General features: G+C 43.6%; 1 protein-coding gene across 1 annotated transcript in view; it reads left to right on the top strand.

The window, feature by feature from the left end:
- The first annotated feature begins 4,472 nt into the window (after positions 1–4,472).
- Positions 4,473–24,464, top strand: part of LOC113032252 (forkhead box protein O6-like) — a 29,053-nt gene continuing 9,061 nt past the window's right edge. The window contains exon 1 of the mRNA XM_026185049.2: positions 4,473–6,160. Within this exon, the coding sequence (XP_026040834.1) occupies positions 5,672–6,160 (489 nt within the window). The 5' untranslated portion in view covers positions 4,473–5,671. The remainder of the gene's footprint in view (positions 6,161–24,464) is intronic.

The raw sequence follows: 24,464 nt of genomic DNA, 5'->3' as shown, positions 1-24,464 counted from the left end.
TTCTATAAGTTGGGCTGTAGGCAAGCTTATACCTGTGCTAACAATCAACACAATTCCTGGAAAGCCGAAAAATGATATTAGTTGTTTATTTTTGCAAATGATAACAAACTAGATAATATTTTCCATGTATCAACATTTCAAAACAGAATTTGAGATGTATGATTTTGGGTATTTTTCAGTTTATTTGAATCCTTTTTACATTTAAAGTTTCTTTTCAACACTCAGCTTTCATGGATATGTTCACTTCATCCCACTAGGGGTCTCTGTTTCTCTTCTTGTAAATATCCTGATTGAAGCAAATTGGATGCTACCTCACATCATCTACATGAGCTGTGGTTGCCATGGAAATAATTAGCTGTGAGATCTGCACATCTTTCCCCCCCACTCTAATTAGCTTTCTCAATTGCTTAATGATACATAGACCTGTGAAAGCCTTCCTTTCTTCCCCTCAACAAAAGCATTGATTTTCCCTCTCTTTCCCCTCTCATTTCTACTGTTAACCCATTAGTGGCTCTTTCATGGGAACATGAGCTGGGACTATTACACATGAAAGCACTGCATCTGCTTCAGGTTCTCCACTGTTAATATCGAAATCCAGAAAGGCCCATGCAGTAGTGTGTCAACATTATGGCCCGATCTAACTGCGGAGACCAAAGTAACTAATGCACATCCTGTCAGTTATGATAATAATGTTGGTAATAAGGCATGAGTGCTTCTAATAATACCCCTACAGGAAGATGCATTTGCAGAGATTGAGATGTAAAGTGACCGCGTGCATGTCTGAGGGGGAGAGCTCCAGGGCAGATGGCTGTCTCTACATGTTGACCTACCTGCGTATCATGGCTGATGAGGACAAACTCACTGAGGTGGAAAGGTGAGATGGCAGTGCTTCCACATGCATTTGGTGCAAGTTGAAAAACAACACAAAATGAACTTTGAACATTTACTAATATGTTAAAAATGTGTACTTTTCTAATCTTGTTTTGAAGTTAAGGTTAAATTGAACTGCTACTTGGTACACAGGAGTTGCCTGTCAGTGAGACTGGATTATCTGATGGAGACAGTTTTATGTTCCAACAACCAGAAGCAGACTGCCGGCCCTTAGGACTAAAGCATGATGTTTCAGCTCTGAGTGAATTATGTATTAAAGAGGCAGATGCCTCCTTGCCCAAGGCTTTATATGTCCAGCATGGATACACTACAGTCTACTGGCTTTCTTCCACTTAAACTTGTGTTTAGCACAGTGCTCTTTGGTGATGAGCTAGACTCCCACTGCACCTCCACTCAGCACTGCATTGCCTGGAGAACAGAGGCATAGTTAGGCTAATCAGTGTCTTGGCATCAAGCCTACTTGGCTATTGTGGATGTAGCCAGCCACTGACTTGCACAAGTAAGAGATTTAACTCATTGCTGGAGGCAATATGATCCGTTCTGTGGTTTATTTCAAGAAACTGAGACCAGAGCGACACCCTTTCAGAACGTGATATGGTTAAGGTTGCAGTACTCGAATGATTATTAATCTTATTCACTTTCATTGTTGGGTTGTTAATACTATTTCATAATGCCTGAAGCCTGAAATACTTTCATCATCGATTAATTTTTCAATTTGACGACGCAGAGAAGGGTATATTCTTTTTCATCGCTTACTCCCAGCTCCAGGAATATCAGTTTTCTTTTAATGGATCATCCAGTCTGTAAAATGTCAGAAGAGAATAACCAAAAGAAAACAAAGTACAAGTCTCATTGAAGTTCTTCAAAGAACAATGTTTTGCCATTATTGCTTATTTGTTTCTAACCAACAGACCAAAGTTTGACAGTATTTAATTTTCAAAGTGGTAATTGATCCACCCCCTAAAATGACTGACTCTACTGTGGACACTAACTGAAAAAGGTAATTTATTCTTCTAGTTGTGCATGTGCATTTTGTCTGAAAACATAGCCTTTAATAATCTTTGGCATCAGTGTATTATAACACAATTACACTCTCTTCAGCTTTGAGCATGAGAGCGGTGCATGCTGATTTCCCTCTCTGGACCATTTGGTCGTTCTCTGTTTTTAACGGTTAAATATAATTAATTGGCTAAGGCTAAGATTGTATTAGTTAATCATATTCTGTTAGCCCTCTGAAACAGGGATGGAAGCCATTACCTGCACATGCCTTTACTTTCCTCTTTACAACACAGTCTTAATTAAAACTCTTGGCACCAATTGTCTTCGCTGCCTCTGTTCATAGTTGGCAGTGAAGATGCCAAGATGCCACAGAAATCTGGCACTGGCTCGGGGCAGGAAGTCTTCAAGTCAGCCTACTTTGGGTCAAAGCCAAGAAGGGGTGAAATCCAGCGTCGCCTACTCAGAAATGTTCCCAATACTTGGATATGAGCCCTCTCCTTCCTGTGTCATTGAGAACCCATATGCTTGTTAGAGAGTGTGGGTTATTTGCTGAGAGGGGAGGGAGAACCAAAGGAGGTGCTTTCCCAGACAGACATAGATCTCCCTAGGGTGTTCTTGTGGCTTCTCTAGATTCCTCTACTTCCAACCGTGCTGGGCAGAATGGGGTGCAGGGATAAATTGCACAACACCACAAGGTTGTGAGTGATGGCTAAAATGCCAGGGCCAAAGAAATCCGTAAAGGTATTATAGAAATAGTTGGGGGGGAAGTGTCCCTTTCCTTATTTGAAAGAAATTCCAGAACAGTTTCTAACCATGCAAAATAACAGGCACAAAGCTCTGACTTGTTGTTCATGTGGTGCTCTGCCTTGCTTGTGGCTGACTGAGGTGATTATTGCTGTGCAGAACACGCTGTTCTAGGATCAGCCATTCAGTGCTTTAAGCCAGCCTTGCTGCCTCTGGTATGTCTGGTATGGGGACAACTTAGCCATCAGCCTGCAGGGACTGAAGTTGTAGTTTTTAAACTTGTGCTGCCAGAGCCTTTGTCTTTGACTCTTAGTTCTTTGCTTTTCCCTTTTTCTCTTGAGACTCACTCCTGCTGTGGGTCTCTGGATCTGATCGTTTGCCTTTTTTTTGATAGTCACAATTACTTTTCTTTCGCTTCATTTGTAATCAAGACACATTGTGTATTCTCGAGTGTCACCAAAATTGTGGCATTCATAAGTGTTCCAGGGGAAGCATCTCAAGTAGAACCTTGTCTCGGAGACTAGAGGCTACGAGAGGCTTGACTCGCTCCACCTCTGGTTTGATTGAAATTCTTGACATGCAATAATCAAAATACAATAAACCATCACCCATTAATTATATTTGTAGTCCGAATAGGGTTTCTAGGCTTATTACACACAAACTATTAGCAACATGGCATTTTAACCATGTGATTGTACTGATGCTGAACGTTAAGTCATTCCGTGACACACCATATGACACATCCTCCCACATTTAAAAGCGTGCTATTTTTGACGCATATTTCTCAACATCACTCATGTCTGAGTGCACAGTGTGGCCTTGTTGTGCAACTTTTAAGTACTGCTTCTGTCCACAGTTGAACGCAGGAAAAAGGTGGAGTCCTCAGACAGTTTGAGACACCTTTCTGCACAGGGGCTGTTTTGATGATGGATGTGTCATTGAAAATGTTTATTTTAACTAAAGTGTAGTGACTAGAATACACACGTCTAAGGGTCTGTAGATGATGTATAATTGTAGTGAAATGCATTTTTCCTCTTTTAAATATTTTGATGGCAATGGATTGACAGCAAAAAGCCCCCACAGGTTATAGCTGTTAAAATGCTTGCTTGGAGTGGCTGCCTCACTTCTAAATAATATTAGTTTTTATTTATTCATTCTTTAATTCTTTACTGGAAGTGAGAATCTACAGAAGCAGGACTGTTTTAAGGTATGAATAAGTGAATAAGTAATACTCTCCCTACAGCAACCATCACCACTGCATGCGTGAGTCCGCCTAAAGCTGTCAGGCAGTGTTTCTGTAAACATGTAAGTTCCGCAAATCTTTCTTAGATTGATACAGGTAAAAGGGTCAGGTAGCCTAGTCTTTATAAGGGGAGATGGCCAATCGGATTCAAGCACCTGTGACTCTGTCCCCGCCCAGCCGTCAGCTCTTAGAAGAAGGTGGTAGGATAAAGGATCGGAGACCCCAACGCCTCGACCCCTCGGTCAGTGAAGCTAAAGAATTGCGCACACGGTTCTGACCGGAGCTCAATGCGCCGGGCAGAGTGTCTTTGAGGCAAATGCGTTTAGGAATGACAATATGTAAGTCTTTTGTTTACCCTCATTTATGTGAAGTATGGAGGAGATATATATATTTCTTTCATTCTGGCATCTGAAGCACCCCCCCCCCCCCCCCCCGGATTAAAATCTAGGGTTAACTAATCTCGGTTAATCTGAACTAAATCTGTCTAATCGGCATAGAAAATTACACTCACTGAGGTATTGCCCGCAAATAATCAGCGGAGCCGGGCGCCGTAAATTCTCCCTGAAGGGCATTTGGACGTTGCACACCGTGCACGCGACAATTTGTTACGCTCAGACTTTTTTTTTTAAAGAGAAAAACCCGTGTCGCAATTGTGCAGGAATTTTCCCTTTCTCTGTGTTACACATTGTCTTGTTTTATTAGGGCTGGACACGGAGGCTGGCACACAAAGCGCCATGTGACGCTCCGCCACAAAGATCATTATGCGGAGTTTTTATTAAGAATTTTGGGTTTTTGCCCCCTTCGTTAGTAGCCTAACTGAGGCGCAGGAGAGAGGAGGGAGAGCAGCAGAGAAAAGAGGGAGAGCGAGAGAGAGAGAGAGTTCGGGATTTCGCTGTAATCATGTTTGGAGAGTATTGATTTCGTGAGCGCACTCCAATTGGCAGCATCTCTACTATACAGCGCCGGCGCGTCATCCTCGGTTCACATCGACGGAACGAGTTGTAAGCAAATGAGAACATGTGTGGGATCTGAGTGAGTGAGAAAAGGCAAGGGGTGATAGAGGGGAGCAAGAGGAGGTGTGATAAAAGCCAATTTTATCAGCCCGACGAGTGGATACGAGATTTGATTGCCGGACTATTTTTCCCTCCTTTATATTTTTCAGACAGGGAATTTATCGATTCGTCACAAGCGCACGCCTCTTCATTATAATTGCAGACAGTTGGGTGCTGTTCAGGCTGAATGGACTTGAATGTGCCGCTGCCAGCTTAATCCGTGCAGACTGGAAGATTTAATAATTCACGGTAATCACGCATTATCGCCTCAGTGGATGCTCTCTACACAGCCCTGGTGATTTTCCCCTTCTTTCCCGTTTCTTTCTGTTGTCTTCTGGAGGATTTATCGACGGCTGCTTTTGTCCTTATCTGAAAGATCATCTGTTGCTGCAACTGGATTGAGAAGCCCCCAAGACTGACACGGGTTTGAATGTTTTAAGGTGATGCGGACTGCCAAATAAATAGTTCAGTCACCATTAGATAATTTACTTCAGGTAAAATGGACAAGAAATTATTATTACTTTTATTACTTCTGCTATCTCTACACGCGAGGCTATGATTTTTCTTTCATTCATCATGATTCTTCTACTCCGCTGAATTGCCCATTATTGATTCAGACTGAGTTTAATAGCCATATTACAAGGCAAATTCCTACTTGAAGACAGCGGGATACGTGAATCGTGGAGGTATTTCCCCACCCTTGCTCTACGTTTGATTTATTCTTTTTTCAACTGAAGGGTAAATGTTGATGATGGAGGACGACGAATTAGACGCTCATCAGGTTGATTCGGATTTCGAGCCTCAAAGCCGCCCTCGCTCATGCACCTGGCCGCTGCCTTGTCCACAGGATTTCCCCGGTGGACACGAGGTGAACGTAGGTCTTCCACTGGCCAGCATCAAGGTAGAACCGGAAGACATCCCCGCTTGCAGAGCGGGGCTCGTGGGCGGAACGCCGGGAGAGCTGAAGCATCCAGCCGGCGCCCCTGCACCCACAGGCGCGACGCACCCATGCTTGGCTGGCGCAGCTCTGGATGTCACCGGACCCCTGCGCAAAGCCAAATCCTCCCGGCGAAACGCGTGGGGGAACCAGTCCTACGCGGATCTCATTACCCGCGCTATTGAGAGCACCCCAGAAAAGAGACTCACACTGTCACAGATATACGACTGGATGGTCCGTTATGTGCCCTATTTCAAGGATAAGGGCGACAGTAACAGCTCAGCTGGCTGGAAGGTAAGAAATAAAGCAGCCGGGCCAGCGTGACAAGGTTGTGATAATCACAGTGATAATATCGATTATTATTCCTGTTCACTAAGCTATTATGATTCTTTCACCCCGCGTGACTTACACGTTACCGTGGGATTCCGCGTCTGTTACGCATGAATGGTGCCATGCGTTATCTTGTCTTAGTTCATTACTGCCGTCAGTCATTTTAATATATCACTGAGGCAAATTGTAATAGAGTGGAGTGGAATCACTTGTTACGTCTTTATATAGAAAAGAAAAAAATGAGACAGAGAGAGGAAAGAAAAAAGGGGCTTTTCTCATCCCAGCTGCAGAGAGCCTGGTCATCATGGGCAGCAGTGTTCATAATAGCGCATAAAATCCCCTCAGTGGGAATAGGACCACAGCGGTTCACGATGAATCTTACTACATGCTGCTAATAATAGGCAAACAGAGAAAATCATCCCATGCATTTTCATGCAGAGAGAAAGTCCAGATCTTTTAGTTATGATTAAAATATATCTAAGAATCAATTGAGTGACACTTGTAGGAGATCACAGGTCAACTGACCACCATGTAAATATTTAGTGGGGCGTCTACAATTGACCACAGTCCACTACCACCGCCTGTCTGGCTGAGAGCCTAGAGTAACCTCCTGGACATCTGCCCATGTTATCAGCCCCTGCTCCCAGCCTCATCTTGTTTCTATTCATTATAGGCAGCTGAGGACAGCGAGAGGGGGCAGAGGGATCAGCAGGGCAGCAGTGCTTGTCCTGATGGTGTAACTTTGCAGAGCTGAGCTTTGAGACTAGATGTTAGTTGATTTTCATGTCAATACAGAAAAGACGTGCTGAGTGTGATGGCTCTTTGTAGATGCAGTGCCAGTAGGTTATGTGTATGTAAGCAAGATGATTAGACAAGATAAGAGATCTTTCACATTAACTTCATGTTAAGCAACCACACTTCTCTTCCAACCTAATGCTTGGTGCTAAATTTATCTTGTTAAATACTTTCACATTATTTCTATTCATCCACAGGGTGTGCCATTTACACCATAACATATCAACAAATATCAAAGTAATGGCATGACTTCAACTTGCATTTGTCTTATCTTTCTGAGGAATTAACCTTTTTTCAAAACATAGTCTGTCACCAGAGCTGAGTCTCATTTTTTTTCCGGGTGGGGGCCTCAGCTGTAGCACCTGACTGTCATTTTAAGCCTGTCCTGTTAAACTGAAATGACTGTTAAGGTGTGGCCTCAGGTAGACTTCTTCATTAGCTCTCCATTTACACCAGCAACCACGGGGCTTCTTTATCTTTCGCGCCAAAGCCCTACTATGCTATTTATGAAACTGCAAATTAAGGGTGTTGACAGTGGCAGTCTGAGGTCCTGTGCTATTTCAGGCCACAGGCGCGACGCGGGGCCCATTCCAGGTAATGATGGGGGATTAGGTAAGTCGTTTACAGCAGGCAGCCGTAATGTCAGTAACAGGCCTGACCTGGTTTGGTCAGAGACAGAGAGGTAATATAAACATACACTTAGAAGTCACATGTGCAGCTCATCTAAAGGAACCAAGCAAACAGCTGCCGCCCAGCAGCATACCTGTACATGCAACACAACATTCATCTCCAAGTTTGTAGTACCTGTGGCTCAATATATAAGAGTTGCATATGAAATCACAGGATGTCCAATCCATAATAAATGTATCAGTATGAAGCCACATGGACCCCAAATCCATCTGCCTTCTCTCTTACTGTACATGTGCATAAAACAGGTGCACTCTGATACATATAATTTTACAACCACATCAAGCAATTAAATTTGACACTAGTATTTGTGAGTTGGGAGTATTCATGACATTTTGATCCCAATCCACAATATTGCATGAGCAGAGCCTTTCATGTAAAACTCTTTTTTTTTCTATAGTGGCAGAGAAACAGGGAAAACAAAACAAAAATAATACGGTGATGCAATCAAATGAAATTAAGTGGTATAAGTTTGCAGTTTCAATGCGAAGTTCAAAGGTGGAGGTTGGTTTTCTTGAAAGGAGTGGTCGTGCTTTGGGGGGATAACCAACTTAAAGACATTGAAATCTCTCGAGGCTGTTGTTATTGAACATAGCGGTTCTAGAAAAATCTTATAGAGCAGATTGTGTTGCCGTGACTGCAATTGGAAAGGATGTGATGCTGGCTTGATGCTGGGTAGTAGACAGCCAGTACACCTAGACAGTGCCATTAAGCTCCTATAAATACCTAATGGCTTCTGACTTCTAGGAAGGCTGCAATATTCTGAGGTCACGGCTTCCTAATCAGCTCCTTAGTGGAGGGAGGATAGAACTGTGTTCTTGTGAACCCCTATTAGATTAGTGGCAACTTCACTGTCTTTTATTTTCTAGTTTTCTGTACATAAACTGATCCAACCCAGAAATTAATGGGATTTTGAACTGATGTTAGTGACTGATACTAAATCTCCTCCATATATGTGTGTCCTTTATGTATTCAAGGCTACTTACATCTGAGTAAAAGCATCCATGAGTGCATGTGGACGCATTCTGCATTTGTGCGTGGGAGAAGCACATGTCAATTGCAACAAAGCGTCAGGGTTGGTAGTGTTGTGGGGGCTAGTGCAGGGGGAGGGGCTGTCTACTTCTATTGGAGTGTGTGCTTGGGGCTGCTGATTGGTCTGACAGCATGTCACTGCGGTGAATGGTATATAGTCTTACTCTTGACTTCATAATGCCTCTAATGGCGGGGTACCACTTGGTGTCGGGATTGCCCTCTAGGCTCCCACAAGTTCATTAACATCAAGGGTGTTAGAAGATGCCATTGGGATTCTGGGGTGTTGTTTTATTGTATAAGCCAGTATGGGTGGTTATGGAATTCACAAATCCATAATACAGCAATGCTTTTGGTGTATTAAGTATGTTAAAGTATGTTAAGTATGCTTTATTTCTCTGTAATTGCAACTAATAAGCACTGATGTGGAATAATTTTCTTTTTCCGTCTACTTGAAACATATAGTTTTTCCTCATTGTGCGTGCTCTGCCAGGAAATTTTCTCATACTTGGAGTGGCCAGACACCAGGGGATTGTGCAGCAAGTTGGCAAGGGTGCAAGGCAGTCACTTAGACACTTTAATCCAAAGCAATTAGACTGTTATTTATAAAGTGTATTTAGGTAGAGGTCTGTGCAGGGCCACAAGGGCAAAAGTTCATGCACACACACACACACGCAAAAGAAAAAGGAAAAAAAAGAAATATCAGTCAAACCATCGATGGTTTGCCTGAAAGATTGCTCTCAAGAAAAAAAGCAGGAGGTATGACAGAAAAGTGACTGCAGCATTACAAAGGAAAGACAAATGGAATTTGGAGAAATGAAGAGGGAAGAAAGGAAAAATGTCTCTAGGTATACGTATAATCTTATCTCCTGTAAAGGCGCATAACCCCTGTCTCAACAGACAGTAGTATTTATAACAGAGTATGACTATATAACTTTATCTAATTGATTTATAGGTAAAGAGAGACAGACTCTCGTAATCCTGTCACAATACAAACGCTCTAGCAGCTGCTGAGCGACACTTGGCAAATATGAGGGATATGAATGTCAAATGTATAGCCGAGAATGTGTGACAGACTCTTCAGCACAATATGGAGAGACTTGAAACTTCCAATGTGTGTGTGTAGAGTTGTGTGCATACGTCTGTTATACGTGCATACGCTTGTATTGCCTGATGATGGCCGAGGAGAGTCTGGGAAGACTGGAAACTATCCTAGAATTCAGCTGATTCATATTTTATCCTCTGTCTTGGCTCAGGGGAGCAGAGTAATTTGAGAGTGCGACAGACACTCAGGCACACACACACACACACACACACACTCACAAAATGAGAGCATATGATGCATGCTGGACAGATTTATGGTGTAGGATTATGAACACTTTACATCTCCCCGTGCCTCCTTCACCCAGAGCCAGGTTGCATTCAGGCAGTATATTCAGCTTGAACCTGGTATCTGATGCCAAGAAGCCCATTCTCACTGCATTTTCCCCTGCAGCCTTCAGGCAGCCGTGGCAGTTCATTTCTCAGTGAAAATGATTAATGTACATGCAAATTACCAAAGCATGGGCACGCATTCAAATATGGGAGACAGCAATCAGGAGACAGTAATATGAAAAACAATATAATTTTGCCTTTGATATTACTTTGCTTTCTCTTATCACTCTTTCTACCAGACACCCATGTTATCACCTCTTTTATCTACCTGCCTTTCTCTTCTAGTCTGTCTATCCATCTATTCATTATACATTCTATGCATTCTTTCTTTATTAGTGGTTTTAGGTACGAATGCCAGTTGAGGTGTGGAGTCTTTCTCAAGGGAGCTATGGCGTCAGGATTTTGAGCTTTAGCAGTCTCCTACCAGTGATCTAGACTGCCTTAAGCAGCATGCTTCCTCTTATCTAAGGGAAATCTCATATCTCACATTATCTCAGAGATAATAGGATAACAATGCTGGATTTTACCCAGCACAGCTCGTCTCAGCTTCTGAGTCTTTTGGAGGATGAGGCCGTCAAGTTCCCAATTCGACAGGGTTGAATTAATTTGGATGCCGTTCTCAGTTGAACTTCAACAGTTGAAGCATTTTTTAATACCAAGGCTATTACCCACGCGTTTGCCTTTTTTTTTTTTTTTTTGTACATTTCTTCTTTGGTGACATTTCTCAAAATATTAAATACTCTGTTCCCTTTTCTTCCCCATATGCATAGTGAAGCATAAAGAAATTGTCATTCTTTTCCCGTTGCACTATTTAGGGTGATGGTTTCCACCATTCCCTCAGGCGTACACATTTGCACGAAACACACAACACACTTGTGCCTCCTCAAACCACCCATGGAGGAACACTCTGTTCTTGGGTGGGGTGAACCATTTTTTTTTTTTTTTGGGGGGGGGGGGGAGGAGGGGGCTGACCCGAGTGAGGAAGCTACTTTCTGCACTTCCATTTTGCTGTCTGATTTGTTTTGAAAGCTGTCTGACTCGTGGTGATTGGCTCATAAGGAAGGCGTGGCTCTGTTTGGTAAGCTCTCCGCGGATATTTTGGCCAAACTGTTCACAGCTGCATGGACAGAATGTGGTGTGTGTTTCACTCTGAGGCCATGTAAGGTTGATGCCATGGAGATTTGATGGGGTGCGGGGGGCTTTGAGTGTTACATCAGTGCTTTGTGATTAGGACATATCGCTTTTTATTTCCATGGAACCCGCACTGAAATTGGGGAAGGGAACAGAGTGAAGCTATGTCAGGGTAGTGCTGCTGGGCACACAGTGAGTCCCCGAGCATACACAGTGCCCACATTTCAATAAAAGTGAGCAAAAGCCACTATGTTCCTACTCCGTTAACCTTCCCACCACATTATACTGACACAGGGAACAGTGTGACTTGTGGTCTTGTTAATAAAATATATTCCCTATTACAGTCTGTTAGTTTAGAGGGATTGTTGAACAAGAGGTCGGTGGAATTAATAGTATTATTACTCCTAAAATAAACTTCTTAGAATAAAGCATTTTTCATTTAAGGCCATAAACACTTTCCAAAATGACTAATACACAATGAGTGACTCATCGTATAATAACAGGGATTGAAATGAAATGCCTCAGTATGGTGCTCCCGATGCGGTTTAGAAAATAGTTGTTGTACATGATTCAGTAGTGTAAGCTCAATGGATAGGATTCACACAACAGTTTTTCTAATATCTGAGATTTCTGGGATTTTTCAACCGCTATGTCAAAGTAAATCATTCTAATACAGAGAAAAGTGTGTCACGTCTGATCTGATGGCTAGAGGATGGAGTTATTATGTCCTAGAGAAATGTTTGTATTGCAAATGTATTAAATGGCTTTGGATATCACTTCAGCTTGTGAATAAAAATGTTCGAGCCCTCGTGGTGCTAAAAATTTTTGCTCTCTGTGTGTAGCGGCATGCTTGTTGCTCATATGTGTGTCAGCGTGCACAATGTGTCATTGTTGTGGTGTGCGGATATGGATGTTTCAGAGTGTGTTTCTCTCTCTTCTCCTTGTGTGAGTGCGTGTTTGTGTGTCTCTGTGTGCATGTGGGTGTGTTGGGAGGGGATGGGGGGGGGGGGGGGGGGGGGGTTGATGGGCTCAGTGGGAGCCCGGGTCCCGGGGGAACAGCTCTCGTTAATAATTCAGACGAGGCTCATTATCAAGGCAGCGCAGATTTCTCCCTGATTCCACCTTAATTGCAGGCAGGCTGCTCCACTCAGGCAGACGGTAGTCACGCTGGGTTGACTCTCTCTGTCTTTTTCTCCACCACTACATGGCCTGCTCTGCTCCATTCTGTTCTGCTCCGTCTCCAGTACTTACCCATGTCACAGCAAGATGGCCCTCGGCTAGCCTGCTTCACATTATTGAACGCCTTAATAGCATAACATCCTATGAACATGCTATTTTGATATGTACTTAAAAATGTGCCTTTATATATGTGGATGATTAGATACAGAACATGCGCTATTTGAGAATTCCTCTACAGATGATGTGGCAGACTGTGGAGCTGAAACAGTAAGTTGTTAAAGTCATGGTTTAGCAGAAAAATACTTCTCAGTCTTGTCATTTACAGTCAAAAAAAAAATGTTGTTTTGTTTCCAGCTTCTTAAATGAGAAGTTTAGTTATCTTGTCGGCATTGTATCGTAATCCTAAATTAGATAAAACTTGTGCTGTTGGTCAGACAAAAGAGGTTACTTACAGATGTTGCCTCGGGGTGCAGCTTTCTGACTCTTTCCATACTAAACAATTCTCTGATTTACCATACTGATAACATCAATTTATGAGCAAATAACAATCATTGGTTGGAGCCCATGTAGGATATATGATGTGTGATTCATTATGACTGGGGGTATAGTTACAGATCCATCAAAAACACGAGCAGTGTGATGCCTTATGTTGCACACTACACAAAGCCTAATATGTTTTCCTTTCGTTATTGGCTTTGTGAATTATTATAATGGTGGGTTTATCCTTGAAATAGCCTATAGCCTATTATCATACTGATGACACAGTCGAACGTGTGTTGCCATGATTGATATGACGCTACAATAATACTCCTCTTCATGCCCATCTATAGGCTTATGTAATGTATCTTGTTTTCATAATTTACACTGACTGATGGGTTTCCATTCAGTCCATTCAGTGAAGCCCCGCAGAGAGTGCAACATAATGAGCCTGATCTTGTCATACATGTATATGAATATTTCAAATCAAGCCATTGTAAGTAGATGGGGGCTTTAGATAAACAACACAGATGCTTCTTCCCCTTTGCTGGTGCTATAAGATGAAGTGCGCTCCAAGCTGTATTTCTCTCCTAGCCTCAAAACTGGCTTCTCACAAATCACTGTGCCCATATTTCCTAATTCAATTTTTTCCCTTCGTCTGATATCTCTTCCTGTATGCAGGGGATTGATGGCCGTGCGCATGTGCATGTGTGTAAATGTGTGTGCTTAGGTGCATGAAGATTGCCGTGTCTGTCCCCGAGAAAGAGATGATGTACGTCGAGTTAAACGGAGTATTTCACAACGCTCCAATCTCCAGACCCTTCCTGGCAGCCGTGTGCCAGGTCTCTCGCTTCTGTGTGCCTGTCCATCAAGCCCCTGTCACGAGCCAAAGGACTGTGGGAGGGGAAAGTGGTGCGCGTAAGGGCCGTCGATCAGTTTACCTGAGGTCGGCGGAACCGGCGAGTGATGGAGGGAGCCGCCTCACAAAGGGAAATGTAGTTAACGCTGACTGATATGAGCAGGTGGATAGAAAAAAAAAAAGAAAAAAATGATGGCAGCTGTGAGGAGGAGTTGCAACAGTTATGTGCAGGAAAGATGCTTTTTTTTAATGCTAATGGCTGGTGTGTATGCTGTGGCTGGACCATGGAGCTGATGGACGGAGCTGTGGAGGTCATCCCGGGGAACCACTGGTCAGCACCCTGCTGAGCTGTGACGTCGGCTCACCTGAGCTGAAAAGTTGAAACTAACCTTGAGGGAAGGAAAGGAAAAGATACGTGAATCTGTGGGCTTGTACATTTTGTATGTGTAAAGCAACCCATGTGTGAGCAAATGTGTGTGGGAGCCAGCATATGTGTGGGGAGGTTACAGGATTGGAGTGAGGTTGTTGGGTTATGAGGTGACTGTGAGACCAGCTGGGAATGAGGGGGAGGGAGTTTGTGTTGATGGAAGCTACGGAAAATCGGGGGTGGGGGGTGTCTTCCGTCCTTATTTGGATTTGTATGTCAGTGGCATGAATCTGGGTCAGGACACTAGGTCCGGTGTTTAGTATGCTGACCGTGTGAGGTCTGAACTCCGAGTCTGCTTATATCCCTGCATGAACCCAGCACGTCGGCCTCGTTGTCTCCTTATTCTCTCCTCTACCTTTCTGTCTCTCTCTTGGACCTTTTTTTCCACTTCTGCCACCCCCCCATCTTTCACTTTATTTTTTTTCCCATTCTGTGCCAAGAGCTCTTTTCTATCTTCTTTCCTGTGTCTCTGCATTTTTTTCCCTTTCCTTACTCCAGGCTTCCCCCCGCCACCACTCTGCTTTTTCATGCTCTCTTTTTCACTGTCAGTCACTCACGGCCTTCTCTTCTCTCCTCCCTTGTTCTATTTCACACTCTCAGTCCTCCTCACAAAGTAGCCTTTTTATCACTCATTTCCCTCTTCCCTCGCTCATTTCTCCTGCTCCTTTCATGTGCTTTTGAAATCCCCTTTTCATCTTTAGCGCTCTCTCTCTCTCTCTCTCTTGCCTGTTCTCTACCTCGCACACACATATACACACACACTGCCTCATTCAGTCATTCTTTTATTATCCCAAAACTAAAGTGATAAATGGGTCTCTTTCTTCTCCGTAAATGTCACTCGGGGAATTGTCTCTGCTCATTGATTGACTGGAGTAGAAGGATGGCCACACATGCACGTGTGCCAGTCGCATGCTCGTGCACACAGGCGGAGAAAAAAAAAGAGAGAGAGAGAAAGAAGACAGGATAAAATGATCTCTCATTAGAAATAGAGATTGGCTGAGACTGCATCTGTCAAGGTTAGCGTCTAGCCCTCACAGGTCTAGCTTAGTCTTCGAGGCTGATGCATTATTTGAAGAACTTGTGCAGTTGGTTTATAATGAAACATCAATTCTCCACAGGACTTGGCATTCAGAAGTGCTGGGATCAATCACAGTTAAACAATCTGAGCTGGCAGGCCGGGCCGGTCTTGCCATTTTTTTTTTTCCTTTTTAAAGTGACGTGACAGAGAATATGTAGGTGTTATTCACAGTTTGATCAATTGGCATTAGCTTATCCTTAACTGTCAGAAAAGTATCAGTCAAGGATAGAAACATCAGAGCCATTTTTCAGACCAGACAGTGTGCCGTGTGTGTGTGTGTGTGTGTGTGTGTGTGTGTGTGTGTGTGTAAGTAAGTAGGGGTTAATAATGCTCAGTCATTTTCTTAATGTCTCATTCACCCTGCCTCAGGCACTGGAGCTTGATAAAGGTCAAGACTACTGGTGGTTACATGTCGTCTTCCCTTATTTCATTCTCCTCACTGCACGGCAGGGAGGAGGGGAAGGAGAAGAAAAGTAAAGTCCAAGCCAGTCGGTGATGCTGCTGATCTGCGTCTCTCCAGTTTCAGAACCTGGATAAAGAGATTTAATAGGGAGACAGTGGGGAGACTGGGGAAGCTGGCTCAGTCAGTGAAGAAGGGATGAAAATATTAAATTGTTAGATAGCGATAGAAGGACGGGGAGTGAGAAGAGAGGAAAATGGGGAGGGAGAGAAAAGAGCTAGAATAGTAGAGAGTAGATTACAGGGCTTCCAAGCAGGACTGGAAGCTAGACTTGGCTGCACTTCAGCTACACTCTGCACACTTCAGCTCAAGTGTGCGTCCATTAGTGCAGTCCCATTGCACTCAGAAAGCCGTGCACTCTGAGATGCAACACACACATATGCACACAGCCATTCACAAACAGTACATTTCTTATATACTGTTCTTACATGCAAAGCTCTACAGACATGCATCATAGTTAGCTTACAGTAGCTTTGGCCTCACACACACATTCAAGCCCCTCCTGCCAAAAAAGCTATACTGACCTGGTCTTGATCATCTTTGCCCTCCCACTCCCTTTCTCCCTTTCTTTCTTTCTCTCTCTCTCTCTCTCTCTCTCTCTCTCTCTCTCACTCACTCACACACACACACACACACACACACACACACACACACACACACACCATGTTCGCGATCCCTTCACTAGCCACCAGATTGCTTCCCGTCAAAATAAATAATTAAATGCGTGCAATAACAGCTTCCGAAAAAAGATCCCTCAATTAGTGCAAAATGGGTAAATGGCGCGGGGTAGGAGTGGTGGGTGGGAGGGGTGGTGTTGCGGGAACACACACAGACAGACACACATACACACTGTTACACGTACACACAATCTATTACATAAGGCAAACCATGACCCAAGAAGGTTTTTACGCCGTTGTGCAATGGTAATTTGCCCCTTCCCTTTAGCAATCAGCTTAGTGAAGTCTTTTCTCAAATCCTTACAAGTGATCCTTGCCCAAAGACTGGCTGGGGAGAGATCTAGATGAGTGGCAAGGAGGTGCAAAAGGGGCAGCTGAGGGGATGGCATTGTGGTCAGGGTTTCATGTGTGCAAATGCACCTTTGAGCTCTCGTCTTTCCTATATCTCTAAACACCTCTCCAAAATTCCGAATGTCTAAAATAAAATAGGTGGAAGCCATTCCCCTTTCTTTTGTTTGCTGGAGAAAGCGCTTAAAGGTCTAGAAGTTGTTAAGTTCCTACTTAAAAATATCTATGTGTGTTAGTGGTTAATTTAATTAATGTTTTATCGATGAAGGTTTGTGTTGTTTCGAACTGTTTAGCATATTAAATGAAAACATCGAGGGGGTGGTGGTGGTGGGGGGGGGGGGGGGGGATCACATTAATTGCACCCAAAGACTAAAGGGTGGCATTTAAATGTCTTACTTTATCTGTGTTAAATTTGTTCTTCTTTTGCTTAAGAGATTATGGCAAATTTTTACACAGTACAAGCTGTATAACTGTTCCTCTTTTATGTACAAATGGTGGCTTGGGAAAAAAAACTCAATTTTGAAGCATAGAATTAATAATCCTTATTTGAAAATGAATGGCGAGACAAAATCTTTATGATACAGACACTGTTGTACTCTTGTCATTAGCCTGGCTGTAGTGCTAAACTGCATTCTGTGCCAGGCTTGCTAATGTTTCATTGGGGACAAATGTATCACAGAATAGGCCTAATCTGTGTGTGATAAATGCTACGACAGTAAAGCACACAGATGGATGCCTGAACCTGGAAACCTCCTGAATAAGCAAACTAAGGCGAGAATTAGCGCTTGTGCCAACATAGCAATCTATATAAAAGTTGTTCTGCTTGTTTAAATGTCAGGCATGTTGATTCTGGTATTCAGTACGGGGCCTTGCAGCACAGGTCGCACACCTGGAGAGATAGAAGAAGATCATAAGGATCATTCTGTCTAAAGAAGGTAAGCGAAGGAAATGATAGAGAGGGAGGCTATTGGCGGGTTACGCAAATGACCGTGGACAAGAAGCGTACTGACACAAAGTGTCAGAGGAATCGAAGGATTGCTGGCTACACGATGAATAATCTTCTGAATGAAATGGCAAAGGCCTGGTGCAAATACCTGCAAGCGATGAAGCGCTGAGATGCAGTAAAGCAAAAGGGAAAAAGAAGTAAAAATGGGCTCATGTGGAACAGTTGTTTCTCCTTGCTGTGGTTAAGAGTAGGTCAAGTAGCAATGATGCTTAGTGCTAGGAAAAGATCATCTGTGTCATGCAGAGTGGGTGAAAATGGGAGCAATGGGCTGAGATGGAAAGATGTTACTGAAGAAGGGAAGTAGGTGGATAAATCTGGAGCTTGGGAAATGAAAAGCTGCAGCGCACCATGCTTAAGTGAGGGCATGGCCCGAGAGAGATGGGCAGGAATGGAGAGGGTCAATCAGAGATGTAGGGTGAAAGAGGGTAAGATGGGTGGAGGGAAGGAAAGTGACGGGGGAAGGGGGGTATGACAGAGAAGGGGGCAGTTCTGGGGTCTTTGTGGTGGGGTGATTGCGTGACAGAGAGGGAAAGTGCACTGCTGTGTGTAATGCTCTCAAGACGGATATAGAGACGCACTGCTCGACTCGCACAGTCACTGCCCCTCTCTCCCCTTTTCTCCTTTGCTCTCCTCCATTCTGCTCCCTCTCTTGCTCCCTCCGTCTCCACTAATGATCCTCGCGTCCTGCCACACTGCAGGGTTGAGTGATGCCCACTGACAGTCGCGCTCAGGCGGAAACGCTGCAGCCCCCTTCCAGGAGTGTCGTGACATAGACACACAAAACATATAGAGGTGTAGCACTGCTTCACATTCATGTAGCAGCCCATTGAAAAATGCTGGCAGATGTGTATTTGTGCCTATTTGAATGAGTATGTGACCAACGCTGTCTCTGCACGCAAGCCCAAGCCTCCTCCAAGTGTTGCTCACGGACATGCACTTGTTATAAATATGCCCTCATCGAGCTGCATCTGTCCTCAGGAATTTTTATATGATGGATAGACCCGGGCCATCAAGGTAATCATAGGGTAGCTGGCTAGTTAACGATGCAACCAGCATGTCTTTGAGTTTTTCAGCTTGATAGCAAATAAACTTGAGATGCCAATCAAGACATATGTTGTATAACATAGTTTTTAATCAAGCATTCCCCTGGCTAAACAGGATTTTCCTTTTTTTTCTGCAGGTACAGTATCAAGTGTCACACTGCATGGGTAATCCACATTATTTTTGCAAATTTGACAGAACTGATGGAATTAGTGAGACAGAAATTGATTTTTTTTTTTTAAGGCAAAGTTAAAACATCAGTATCTTTTTAAATCAGCCACTTAAAGTACAGTGAGCATGAGCAGGTTTGTGATGCTGCCAGTTTTCAAATTGGAGTATTTGTCTGTGGTCCAAATTTATGGAAGTGTCCTAGTGAGGTACATAATTGTACAGGATCTATAAAACGTCTGCATATTACACATGGTGGAGGTTGTCTCACTGTCTGCTACCTCAGTGTTGTTCATTTTTAAAAGGAGAAAGCATGTGTTGAATCATTACTTTATTTTATTATTGAACGCACTATCCATCACTTCCTAGTCCTTTATATCCCCATACTTCTCAGTGAGAGGCACCTTACATTTTCCCGTTATAATCCAAGCAGAGATCCCTAACTACCATGGAGCGCTTTTGGAATTAGGTCACAGCATCTCATCCCTCTAATTATATGCTGAGAGTCTATGCATGTTAATGCATTGGTGTGCGTCTGTATATGCGTTGACATGGGTGCTCTTAATCTGGGGGCCTAATGGAGAGTCCTGGGAACATGCATTATTTTACATTTCTGCTATTCTTCACATCTTATCGAGATGTCTCCAACATCATTAGGAGAGTAGTCTCTGATGAGGATGGGAATATGCTTAGATAAATGTGTCCCCAGTTCAAAACCAGTGGGTCAGATAAAGCCATAAAATCCGCATACAATGCATTAACATTCAGATGCAACAACCTCCAGCTGAGAGAGTGTTTTAGTCTATGCGCCCCTTGTTGCAAGCAGGTTAAGATTCATTTAAGAGTCAAACCAACCATATGTGATGTGACCCTAAATTCTCCGTGGATATAAAAGATATTAAGAGTGAAAGAAGTCTTCACCTTGCTCCTCCACACCCTGTGAATTCATTCCATCCCCTTTCTGTGATGTATCCATGTAGGGGGCCAGGAAAAACATACCGCTTCTGCAGTTTTAATGTTGAATCATGTTTTTACTTATTTCCGGATGTCTGCGAAAACATGGCAGGGAACGCTGAGGTGTTCCCTGAAAGTATGTGAATCATTTTGAAGTTTAATCCCCAGAAAACGATTGTGCATCAGCTCAACGGAGCGTATGTGCTAAGGGCAAGGGGTAAACAATAGGATAGCACTCGGAGGTGAGACATGAGAATAAGGAATCATAGTCTGTGTGAACAAGAATGTGTGTGTGTGTGGGAGAGGCAATAAAGGAAAGAAACACTAGCATAGGGCCAGTGTTAATTATATTTTCAGGAGGCTCTTAAAAGGTCATGGCATGCATCTGCACCCCCTCACTAGCCCACACCGCCAAAATTTCACTTTCCCTCCCATCCTCATTTCCCTCCGTCTCCTCCCCATTGCGATCTATCCAGTCATCAGCCCCCCATCTGTGCACATTAGCCATTCATGAACACACTCATTAGGGTGGGAGTTTGAAGCGATTGTGTTCACTAGTCTGCGGCTGGAGCGTGGCGATTAATATTTCAGCGTCTCCCGTCGAGGAGCTGAAAGCAAGTTTGGTCCTCTTAGGCTAGAAAAAGAGAGAGAGTGAGCTTCCATCATATAACCCTCACCCCACACTAAAAAAAAAAGAAAAAAAGGAGCAAACCTTTACCCCCCCCCCACCCCCTCACTGCCCCACTCTCACACAGGCTGTGTACAACTTACAGTATTTTGGCTCCTCTTTTTCCCTTTATTGCATATGTGCTCATTACATACACACACATAAAGCCCTAACTCAAACTGACTTAATTGGTCTCTTTTTGTTTCACAAAAAAGAGGGAGGAGGGGGAGACTTGAATGGAGGAGGGGTAAATCCCTTCTTCTCTTATCCCCCATCTCCTCGTTCCTCTCAGTTGGACAGGAGTGTCTTTTTCTCATCATCCTTCGTTTCACGTCCTTATGGGTTTACGGTGAAATTGGCCAAGCTTCTGTGTTCGCGAGTTCATTCAGAACAAATCAATAGCCTCCCTCATTCATACTGTACACATGCACTTAAAATATGAGAATTTGAGACAGCCAGGTGCATCATGGGTTACTGGGATGTCAATATTCGAAGCACTGCTCCTGAATACTGAAATCACCCTGACCCTACAACACAGCTCTCCTCTCCTTGATTCCACAAGTATCCTGCTTTAAAGCCATGTTCACATGAGCCTGGATTCATTTTGTACTTGATTTGAGATCTATTATAAAGCGGTGCTTTCAAATAACAGAAGTGTACCTTTGATAAACTGATAAAACATTTTGTTTTTCATCCAATACTCTGACTCTTAAACTGCAAACACTTGACAGTTCAAGGATTAGTACGTCTTTCCCCCCCATGAACACGATGTCGGTGCAATCACTTTTACTTTTTCCTTCCTGAGAAAAAGCCCATTGTTCAACACGTTTGCGGACTCAGTATACTGTTACTTAGTGAAAGTCTGGGTGATGTCCACAAGAAGGAAATCAAAGTGGGCTTAATCTGTGGGTTGCATCATTGATTTTTTTTTCCAAAGTAGCCTCCTCTATCCTTATGTTCCTGGGACCTAAACTTCAGATATTTATTAACTGTAAAGGGCTCTCATATAAGTATTAAAAAATGATCCTTATATTTATAATTATGCTACTTGAACCTATTTAAAATGACTTTTGAGCATCTGAACAAAAAAACAAAAAAAAGAACAAAAAATCCCCTAATTCCTAAGCATTGTAATATTTTTGTTAAAATGATTGAATTCAAGTGTGAAGTCTGCATATACTACCCTATGCGATATTATACTATATATACTGTTGTATATACAAAGAGTATACATACTTAGATACTCTTTGTTTGGCTGTACAGTGCTATTCTGTACTGTGAAGGACAAAGGGTGTCAGTGAAGGTCAAAGTTGGTTCAGGGGAGACACAGTCGCAGAGAAAATTGTCTCCATACAGCCTTTAACTATCTAAGCCTCTGTGATTTAGATCCCTACCACTCTTCTCTTCCAAATAGCCCCCCATATTCAAGACACTTCTTTTGTGTCTCACCCACCTCTGGCCTCTCAACCCCTCCCCTGTGCAGATAAACTGTGCTTTTCATTCTAAGCATGCAATTCTCATCTTCTTCTCCATATAGGTGTATGAATAAGTGGGGGTCTATGGGCTGTGCGTGAGTAAGTGGAAGTCTGCAGGCTGAAGTGCAGCATGTGGGTAGGCATTCATGGGAAACAGTGGTTGGTGCGCTGCACAGTGATGGCTAATGAAGTTCCTCTGCACCTCATAGCCCTATTAAACTGCTGCCCCCTACCTCTACCCACTTCACCCCCCACCTCTTGCCTTGTTTCTCCCCGAGGGAGAGAGTTGGCAGGGAGCAAGCCGGCTGCTATGGCAACAACAAGGAACCCTCCCTCTCCCACAGGTCTCCTTAGCAACTGGTAGCTTGGCATTGCGGTAATGAGTGTGCCCGGTGTGCCAGGCTTTGTGTCATGTTGGCATGTGTGTGCAATGTACGTGTGTGAAAGAAGGAGTGAGTGTGTGTACAGGTGTGTGTGTGCGTGTGTGTTTGAAGATGAACGTGTGGCTGTTGAGTACACTTTGCCAATTTAGGTGAGACTTATAATGTGTGATGAGAAAAAGATATGGAGGCAGTCCTTGCTGAGGATCCAAAAAAAAATGTTTTTTTTATATTGAAATGTGACCAAACCTGGCACTTCAGCTGACATGACTCCACTTGTCGTCTTTTTTTCTGTCTGAGTATGCGCCTGTACAGATGTGTGGCTGTGGTCTGGATTTGTGCATTATTTTTCTTCTTCGAGATTGTGGTCATTCTTCTCTATACTGTGAAATTGAAGCAATTAAAGGGACGATCCGATTAATTTTTCATGCCATGTGCATGGCTGCCTATGAGTTTCCTGCTCTGCTGAAATTAAATTAAATGCTGAGAATGATTTTTATTAAAGTGCGATCAGAGGTGTGCACTGACCTTTAGAATGTAGGAAATGAGATTCTCATTGTTATGAATGAGATTATGTGGAAGCTGAGTGTGGGGAAAAAAAGCCTGGGCCCGCATTGATTCCATTGTTGGCTGACAGTTTCTTTGTATATAGCAGAGGGAGGTTTCAATATAATCAAATCCACACTGTGCCTGTTGGCTATTAAATGGACTGATACACAAATATGGACACACAGGCACTCACATAAATGCAGATTGACTTGCACACACTTGAACGCACGCATATCTTGCAGATCTTGTAAAAAAAAGAGCTGTAAAAGCCTCTCCAGAAACGTGTTGCTCTTTAACAAAAGCATGGCAAGCCCAGTGGAAAATGTTAGTTTGCTCCCTAGACGAGGTGTGAAGTGCGAGCAGGCGGCCGGCCCCACAGGTGGCCCAGCCCTAACACCTGTTGTGTGAATCCTCTGTGGGAGGGTGCGAGCTTTGCCTACCTTGCAGGTCCCAGTGGAAAAAACCACACCCATGCTATACTGTGGCACGTGCCCATTTGTGTGCCCACACGGCTCCCCCGTTTCGTGCGTGGGAGTTAGACGTGATGCCCAGATTGTGTCCCCTTTGTGCCCACCGGAAACACTCAGCTGCCCTTGGCATCAGCCGAGCGGATTTTCCGATCTCCTATCCGTGTCTCAGATGCTCTTCTAATCTGTTAGTATCTATTTTTACCCATCAAAACTGCAGCAGCCCTTCTCTATCCCAAACCCTGCCACCCCAATGCCAACCTTTCCCTCCAGGGTGGGCACGGCTGATGGGTCGCCAGCCATTGGCTGCAATTAGTGCACAGTCAGGCAGGAATCCCCTACCAACTCCATTACATCCCTCTTCACAGCCACTTCCTGATCTGAGGCTACCAGACACACTACAACACACTTGCTTTCCATTTTAAGCCTTTTTATAAATGGCACTCCTGCAGTGTTGTGGAATAATGGGGTCGGGTACAGAGCACCTTTCACAGTGCTTGAATCACTCTACTGTGCAAACTCGGTCTATTCAAGTACAATGGCAGCCAAGGGAATGCACATTTGAATTGTACCTGTTCACATTTGCCGCTTGGATTAAGATAAAGTTCTATTTGTAAAACGATGGCCATCGGCGAGTTGATGAGTTAGCATTTAGCCTTTCCTGTAATGATGATGGAAAAATTGAAACCTGAAGTTTCTGACTCTTCTTACAGTGCATAGCTGTTCGACAAGAAATTACAAAAGCTGCCAATCTTCAGAGATCCCGCAGTGATACACGGAGATAGAAGCAGTTCTTAATCCCAGGTTTATTTCTTCTTCAACAAGGGCTGCAATGTGCCTTGCATGCCAATGCAGTCGTGACCACTGCTGTGGAGGCGATGATGGCATGTGGCAGAGAAGTAACTGTTTCTCACCTCCTAATAAAAGAGACTCCTTTTTAATCTTTTCAATTTGATTGCATTCCAAAACAGGCCTGTCTG

Source organism: Astatotilapia calliptera, chromosome 11, assembly GCF_964374335.1.
Source record: "Astatotilapia calliptera chromosome 11, fAstCal68.1, whole genome shotgun sequence".
Classification (NCBI taxonomy): Eukaryota; Metazoa; Chordata; class Actinopteri; order Cichliformes; family Cichlidae; genus Astatotilapia; species Astatotilapia calliptera.
This window is presented reverse-complemented; position numbering and strand designations above follow the sequence as displayed.